Raw genomic sequence first — 8946 nt, 5'->3', positions numbered from 1 at the left:
TGCAGCATCTTATCATCTCATCTATCCTCCGTCGGCGGGACTGACGAGCGTGAGGCCGAATTACACGGCGTATAGATGAGAAATCTGTTCTGCAGGAGCTCAGCTAGGAGCAAACACAGATCCAATTGCTCCTGTGCTCCATATTGAAAGTTGAGACCTCGATGAGTGCAAAATGTAATAACTGCAGCAATGTTTCTTCTTTTACTGTGAGTAAAGATCTACTGGAAACAAAGGTCTTGGCTGTTATAGTTTGAGGCTTTATTTTACAGTTGTTTAAATCTATTTGACAGCAGCTTCTTCTTTATTATCTTAAGACTTAACAAAGCTGACAGGTTGAGTACACAAAGGCAACAACAACAAATAGAAAAAGGTTAAGACGGAGGATGAAGTGAAACTAATTTGACAAAACCACGAGTTGTAAAAAAAAACAACAACAACAAACCTTTCCACTACGCAGCCCAAGGTTCAATATGAACGGGCTGCAGTTCTGAAATGTGAATTTTATTATTATTATTTTTTTGGTCATTTCAGCTCATGGGGAGGATGTTTTTCTTCTTAAAAATATACAAAAGTCAAAAAGAACCAAACCGAACCATCACCAACAGAAAACAAAAAAACAAAAAGAGAAACAGAACCGTGGACTTCATTCAACCCACTTACATGTGTAGCGATGACTGCCGACATTATGTTGCATCCCAACTATAAAAATGCTTTTGTGTGTTTTTCAGGATGTTCAAAACATGAATATCAAAAATTGAAAAAAAAACAAAAAAGATGTTGTCGCCCAGATAATATCGACATTGGCGAATTGTCAGCGCATCGGATATCAGCCAAAAAAATAAATAAATTGGTGTATGATTAAATAAAATGTAAAAAAAAAATAAGCAAAGCGGGTGTGGAAATGAAGACGATGAAACACTTCAATTCATTATTGTGTGGACCTCTTAAAACAGGTGAAATCCAACTGAGGGAAAAAAGTCACGATTATCGCAATAATAGATTCTAATAAAGTGGGACGTGTCTCGCCAGTGACTTCCTTCTGTTTGCGTCTGATCCTGGCGCAGCAATCCTGTATTTTTCATCAATGATGTAAACAGGGCAGAGCAGTAAAAGGTCAGGGGCTGTATGCTAATCCAACCTTTCCCTCCAGGCATCATATTAAATTAGGTAACCTGACAGTGATGGAGGTGTTTCCTCCGCAGAGGCACACTGCTACTGATTATTTCAGTGATGGAAAGTTAAGAAATACATATCTTGAAACTATCTGCATTGGTGCAGAGTGTATTTTGGTGCTGGAATATCAGAGCCGTATTGGTCCCACTTTCATTCCACGTCACAATGTACTTTCAAATGCTTCATCAGGTCCTAATTATCCTATCTTATCACATTAAAAGCATGGGAATCATTTAAATATGCTCACCCCTTCATCTCTGTCCTTGACACATTCGCTCCATTATCTTGAATAACCCCCCCGCCCCAACTCCCACCCCTCCCTCCTTTCCCACTCCTCCCTCCCTGGCATCCCCGACTCAAAGATTCCTGAGTCTTAATGAGCCACCGAGAGATAATTGTTCCTTGAGGGGCAGTTCTAGCTGACACTACTGGCTCCTGCATGTCATTCAGTCAAGCCCCTGTCAGCTTTAATGGAAGTATAAGCGGTATTTGCTGCCAGCGTCCCCATCCGGTCCACTCTAATGACTGTGTGAGTCCACTAATTCCTGAATCCTGCAATACAGGCGGCATTTAGATTTTGGATTCAGTTTCTTAAAAACAAAATAGAAGCTAAATTAAGTTTAGCTTTTTTTGTTTTTGATACATTTAAAGCTCCAGCAAGGCAAAAACAACAACAACAAACGATCCTAAACCCAAAAATAAAGATTTAAAGGATGAGACTGTTCCTCAAGCTCTGATTATAAATGGAGACAGGATGTACAGGATGGACGCCCTTGCTGCCAAGGGCATCGTGCGACTTCTGAGATGCAGAGAGGTTCTTCCTGCATCGCTGTGATGTGATACGAAGGGAAGGCTTGTACTCCAGGCACACGCTGCGTCCTCCTTCCTCCTGCCAGTGGCTTTGACCTCAACAGATGACAACGGGGGAAGTGCAGAACATGTCAGTTTCCTACTGGCCAAATAACTGAGGAGCGACTTCACGGGTGTCCTCGCATGGATCTTTTTATGTTTTCACTGACTTGTAAAACGGTTCCTCTTCCCCTTGAGTAAAGCAAATATCATCCAGACTGTGTGTTTGTGCATCCTACAAATACAGAGGAGGAGATTCGGTTGTCACGGACACTAATGGATTAGTCACGCTTGCACACTGTCAGTAGAATACACAATTCCAAACAGGCGTCAACACCTGTGGTGTCAGTACAGTGCTTAAGAACCTAATGGGATTTCTCAAAGTCATTTCAATTTGTTATGTTAATCCTTCAAGCATACGGATTAATATTCAGGATTTTCAAGAGAAAAGCATGACCTTGGAGTGGAATTTGGAGAAAGTTCAGTCGTAAAAGCTGCTTCACTGTGATTTTTTTTGAGCCCCTGGCAAAATAAATAAATAAAATACAACAACCTGTGAGGACTCGCGAACACCCAGCAGCAGACACGGGTGTTTATCGGCTCTGGTTCTGATCAACGTGACGAAACACGAACGAACTTGTGCCATTCCCAACTTGGACCCACATATGCTTTGACAACACTCTGACAACCATACATTTATGATGCAACAGGAAACACAATCGGGCAATTCCCTGTTTACTTTCATAGGAACAAGACCAACCAAGTTTGTTTTTTTTTATTTTATTTTAAAGTGGGTTTAATTAGGTTGTCTAGTAGTAAAAGTCATCATGCAAAAAAAAAAACAACTTATTTTATCTCAACTTACCTCTTCATCCCTCATTTAAAACTAACTAGTTTCAACCTGGCCTAAGACGGACTGATGACCCGCCAAGGGTGAACCCCGCCTCTCACCCAATGTCAGCTGAGATAGGCTCCAGCCCCCCCCCCCCTCCCCCGATGATGGATGGATAGTTAGCACCAATGCTATGGTGCTAATGCTTTATTCACTACCTCTGTGGTAAAAAGATGTGAAGGTTCTCCTCAATTTAAAAAAAAGGATTTTAGCTTTTTCTTTTGAATACAAAAACACATTGTTTTCCCCTTCAACATTGCTTCCTCATTAACCTTGTTTCAAGCATCAAACAAGAATCAGACAAATATAGAAACAAGTTGGTGGTAATGAGAATTTTCCCACAGGAGTTGCTGGCAACCAAAAGGTAGGTAAAAAGAAAGTGAATATGTTTCTTTCATCAGAAACATGACTACGAGTAAATGCAAATGTTTCTCTGTGTTCAGCCGTTTCCCACCGCGGGAACTTGGGTCACTCACTAGATGGTGAAAATGTAAATCAACACCCCCCTTTAATCATACCTTTCAGCCTTTTTTGATACCAGAGAGGCGCAAACTCAAGTTGACACGATAATTGTAACGGGAACCTAAATCCAGCCTACCAAAACAAAGACAGCACAGAAGAAGGAGAACGGCAAACAAACAGCAACCATGTCACTTTCTTCCACTCATATCTTGTGGTTTTGGCACATTGGATTTAAAGCCGTTGTCAAAACTGTCACCAATTATTGCATCAACTGGTGAGTGCGGTCTGGACCAATCGGCATCGAGCTTTGCCTGAATGTTTTTAAAGGCTGTTCATACCCAGAGAATGTTCTTTTCTTTTCTATGAATGGCATATCGAATCCATATTGTGTTAGCACACTGTTCCCGACCTGTCCAGGGTGAACCCCGCCTCTCACCGGTAGATGCTGGGATAGGCTCCAGCCCCCCCGCGACCCTTACTTGTAAGGAATAAGCGGAAGACGACGATGGACGATGGATGGACACTGTTCCACTGCCAGATATCTAACAAAACTATAGATGCACCAACAGAGGAAGTTTAAAATGAATTTTACATTTTTTAAATTCATAACGGTTATTTTATTCCCTCTTTCGTCTCTAAGAAACAATAAAAGCATCATTAAATCCTTCTATTTTGAAGTCTTTTTGCCCTCTCGCTCACAATTTTGAGAACAAGTTGAATAAACAAACACTGGACACAGTCATCTTGCTTGCAGATGAGAGTCAACGTGGCGAACGTAGGCCGATACCGAGGCGTGGCCGATGTCTTGGTGCATCACTCTAGAAGATTCTTTACACACAAAGTTTCAGCTTTAACTCATAAAAACTCACAAAAACTCACAAGCGTTTTCGCTCTCAGTCGTAACCAGCGATGACTCAGAACAGAAGGTTGTTTCTCACCATCAGAAGCCAATTGCTTAATGAAGGTCTGCCAATACAAAATACATGGGGGGGGGGGGGTGTCATACAACACTGTTCTCTTTTCTTCAGGTTCACTGTAATTATATTGGCTGCAAGTGCAAGTGAACACAAAGAAGTTTCCACTCCAACTTGTGAAATTATGCCGCATGCATTCATTAACTGCAGTTACTCAAGAAACGTGACTTCACATCAGTATTCTGTGCACAGTTTCCTCCGATCGCTGGACAAGGACACAAAATAATTCATCACTTCTTCTTTTTATTTTTTCAAACTTTAATCACACCTAAACTGTGTGAATATGTGCCAAGCAGCTGCAATGTTGCTGCCTTATTTGCATTCAGACAGCCAGCTTTGCATGACCACAAGCTGGCATACAGACGCTGTCCTCTCTCCAAATTGCCTGCTAAGTAGCTTCTGGACACTAGCAGTCACCCTGTCTGTCTGTCTCTCCGTCTATCTGTCTGTCTCTGTGAGGATTTGTGACTCCTGTGTTCACATATTTTCAGCCTGATTCCTCCAGTGCCTCTCAGACACAAAGTGCTTCAGTCATCAGGTGCTGAAATCCAGATGGATTCTGCTCTGACAAGATCATTCGGCGTTTTTCTTTCCCTGGTTTTTCTGACAGCAGTGAGAGAATAAAAAAAGCACAATGCAGAGGCTCCTGCTAACAATGAGACACACACACACACACACACACAAAATGACTTTCAAGAGAACAGGATGCTTTTGTCATATTAAGTCACCATGGAAATGATGGAAAAATGTGATGGTGTTTGTTGTGTTGAAGAAAACCCTTCCAATAATATTCACGCAAAAACCAAGGTCGAAATTAGCACTGGACAGATGAGGGTTTTAGGGACCTGATGCCAATGTTTGGAAGGACGTAAAGCTGATGACCGATATGCAGTGCTGATACCATCATGTCATTGCTTCAGAGAACATTTAAACATTGTTTTCAGTGCAACTCCATTTACCTGCAGCATCTCCTTGATTCAGAGAGAGAATGAAGACTTACAAACCAATGTATATGAGTTAATGTGAGAGCTCTCTGACGGCTCACACCTCAGCCAAGGTGAGGCAGCGCCGTTGTAAAACCAGCATACAACAGACGACTGACAGGGAGGAGAAACCTGGTCCATCCATCCATCCATTTTCTACCGCTTATCCTGTTAAGGTTCAAGGGGGGTGTGGAGCCTATCCCAGCAGCCTTTGGGTGCTAGGCGGGGTTCACCCTGGAGCGGCATGGCTCAAGGGTGGAGTGGCCGTCTAGCAACCAAAGGGTCGCTGGTTCGATCCTCGACCCCGGTGACCATGTCGAAGTGTCCTTGAGCAAGATGCTGAACCCATAATTGCTCCTGATGAGTAGGTTGGCGCCTTGCATGGCAGCCTCCACCATCAGGGTGTGAGTGTGTGTGTGTGAAAGGGTGAATGAGATGACACTGTAAAGCGCTTTGAGTGACGCCAAGGTAGAAAAGTGCCACCGAAATATTCTTGTTTCTCGGCCCCCTGAGGGCAGAGGTCGACCCAAGGGAGAAAAGTGAGGTAATATACGCATCATGGAGGTGCAAGGCCATCAGATTATTTTGTTGGTTGAAGGAGAAGAGGCAAAAAGTTAAGAGTGCAGGCTACTTCTTCTCTTTTCTGCAGAAATCAACCCATGCCAACACCTAAAATGTGTCATTATTGGCCCAATATGCTGACCGATTCCCCTAATTCAGCTGCATGCAGAGCTAAACATTCAGTAACAATAAAGGTTTTCTATTCTATTGGAAAATGAAAGGCCACTAACAACCTATCACAACCTGTCCCATAACTCTGACAACTCACGTTCGAATATAAACCATCACAGAGACTCATAATCTCAATAATCCAAAGGAGAAAAAAAATTATGAATCCCGTCATTTACTCTCCACATTCAATCACTTAGACCCAGCATTTCCTTGAGAGCACGTGGAACCAAAGCAAGTCTTCCCGGCTGCTGAATTAATCAGCCATGTTTATCGGACGCTGATGATAGAGGCTGATTATTCATTAGGCGGGAAATGAAAAGCAGCACGCCGGCATTTGGAGGCAGTGAGAAGCTTAAAAAGGGTGATGAAGCTGCAGATAGGGAGCATTCGAGACAACAATTCACACATCAGTGCGACAGCAGCACCGCAGGCGGCAAAACAGCCTCACGCTTCGCCTGTCACTCCTCATCTGACCCATCGCACAGCAGTCACTCCAGTGCTGTACTTCACACTGGCAGACTCATGAGAATATTTCCTGGAAACAAGACTAGGTCGAAGCCTAGATGACGGCTGGACTACTGCTCTACTAAACTACGACACCAACCCCAGCTAGCTTCATTGTCAGCTTTTGCTCTCGACAACTGGATTAAATGGCAAGCAGTAAAATGACACTATACCTGCTGTTAAAAAACAACAACCAGCAACCAGCCCACTGCGGACAAACACACACGCTTAAGTCTGGTTTATCTGCCATCTTTGACCTGCAGTAAGAGCAGTGGGAGATAGAGGGCGCTGCTGCCTGTACCTGCATTTCAACAGTCGAGTTTAGCCGAACTGCTGTGCTGGTCCTCACTGTTCATCACTCCTGTTTCCAGCAGATAAACAGAAGGTGCACCAGTGACTACAGGAGCCTAAGAGGGGAAATTTTAAACAACAGCACAACCACCTCTTAGGACTGAATGCATCAACGACAGACAGCATGAACAAGAATAAAATTCGGGGTCAAAACTGACATCACTACGTTCCCCGCATAGTTTCCCGTTTTTCTCGTAAGTTGTTTCATCTAAAATGGCAGAGAATGTTGTAAACCGACGTTGCAATGGAATCAGCGTTCCCCTCTTGTAAGTCGGTTACTCAGCAGGATCCAGGAAAATTTTCAGAAATATGATGTTTTAATGCACTCTGGACCGGATATCACGTCATGCCCTTTCCACCTCAATTGTCATGACAGCTGGTCACGCCCCCATGCAAATGCATCATTAACACTTCTTATGGAAACAGGTCACCGCTCACCCTCTATAATGAGATAATACGGAACATTTCATGCCACGGAGAGAGCAGCACCCAATGGGAAACTCAAATACTCCACCGCTGCAACAACTTGATCTTTCAGCTACAACGGAAACGGGAGAGGCATGAAGCTGACGACTGCGGCGTGCAGGTTTCGTATCCGTTGTGCACTTCCGTTCATGCGTCACCTTAGCTTTGCACCTCTACGAGTTAAATCACGTTTAAATTCATTCAAGTTATTTTCAATGGAGATGATCCTGATGGGCAGAAGTTTTAGACCACAGACTTTATTTTCTTCAAAATCCAAAAATCCACTGTAGAGATTCTATTGGTTTATTGGTGGAGGGAACCCAGAACAACACATAGCAACTAACTTCTGGGTTGGTCGACAAAAAATACTTCATCCTTGTGTCACATTAGTGTACACAAGTACTTTCTTTAAAGACTATCATAAGTTCTTACGATCCTTTAGTAAAATAAAAAAAAACTATAAGTAAATAAAACACAGACTGTTGAAGAAGAAGAAGAAGAAGAAGAAGAAGAAGAAGAAGAAGAAGAAGACGCAGCCAGCCACAATTATTCGAACAAAAAAAAAAAAAACGGTTTACCGATCAGTGTTACTCGATTACTCCAGTTCATTCAGCAGCATTTCCGGTGGTAGTTGCCTGGCAGTAGGAGGCGGATCGCACCGCGGGAAGTAAAGTCAAGCAATTATAAGTGCGACTCAGTAAAACACGAACAGCTTGTAATCGTAGCCTACAGCTCTGCACAACATCCAGCTCAGCTACATTTGGCACTTAGAACAAACAATAAAACACAGCAGCCCACTAACCTGCTCCCTGCAGCCAGAGGCGCATATAGTCCTCCCTCTCTCTCACGCTCACACGCGCACGCGCACATACAAAAAATCTACTTCAGTCTTGTGCGCGCGCGTGTACGCGCACACACACGACTGAAGTAGCTTTTTGTAAAATCATCAAACATGTAAAAACAAACATTGCCTCGCTTACTTTCATGCTTAGAAGTTCCCCATGTGTGCCTCGGAACTCCAGGGCTCTTGATAATCGCTCTGCCGGCTGATTTCAGGGCATCCATGCCGAGGCGCGTGTGCGTGTGTGTGTGTGTGCGCGCGCTCTCCGGGCAGGTGGATTCCCCAGTCTCCGGACCACAGGGAGCCAAAGGCGGCAAGGCTGAGCTCGACGGCGGGTGGATGCGCCAAAGGAGAATAAGTGATCCAAACAACCAGCCTCTCCCCCGGTGTCTCTCCCCACAACAGAGGCTGGAGAGCAGCTGAGGGGAGAACGCATGAACCCGCAGCACCGTCTCCGAAGTTAAGGGCGTGTCCTCGCAACCTCGCTTCCTCCAAACTGGCCCACTTTGAAGGAAACAACCTTCATGAGAAGGCGCTCGCTAACGAGGAGCTCATCGTCCCACTTCAAGCGTGTTCCGTGATTTATCTACAAGTTCCGACGTGGCCAAGTTATGTCATATATCATTGAAACATATTTGGTGATTTCTTGTATTATCTCTTTTGCACATATCCTTACCCTCATATTCCATGTTTAGTTCCCTTTTTTTATATCTGTTTCGC

At 43.8% G+C, this 8946-nt stretch overlaps 1 protein-coding gene across 7 annotated transcripts in view; it reads right to left on the bottom strand.

The window, feature by feature from the left end:
• The window catches only part of LOC147243047 (low density lipoprotein receptor adapter protein 1), a 43437-nt gene extending 34669 nt beyond the window's left edge, over positions 1 to 8768 (bottom strand). For 2 of the 7 annotated variants that reach the window (XR_015110528.1, XR_015110529.1), the window contains exon 1: positions 8366 to 8768. Coding sequence is in view for 3 of the 7 variants with exons in the window: in XM_086188813.1 (XP_086044939.1) it covers positions 8366 to 8450 (85 nt within the window). In the remaining 4 variants the exon portion in view is untranslated. The other 5 variants (XR_015110531.1, XR_015110530.1, XM_086188813.1 and 2 more) reach the window with 5 other exon arrangements.
• Positions 8769 to 8946: the final 178 nt, after the last annotated feature.

The sequence above is a fragment of the Aulostomus chinensis genome, chromosome 20, assembly GCF_037954235.1.
Source record: "Aulostomus chinensis isolate RoL2024-O1b breed Wild chromosome 20, RoL_Achi_v1.0, whole genome shotgun sequence".
NCBI lineage: Eukaryota > Metazoa > Chordata > Actinopteri > Syngnathiformes > Aulostomidae > Aulostomus > Aulostomus chinensis.
Note: the sequence above shows the minus strand (reverse complement) of the source record. Positions and strands in the feature narration are given on the sequence as shown.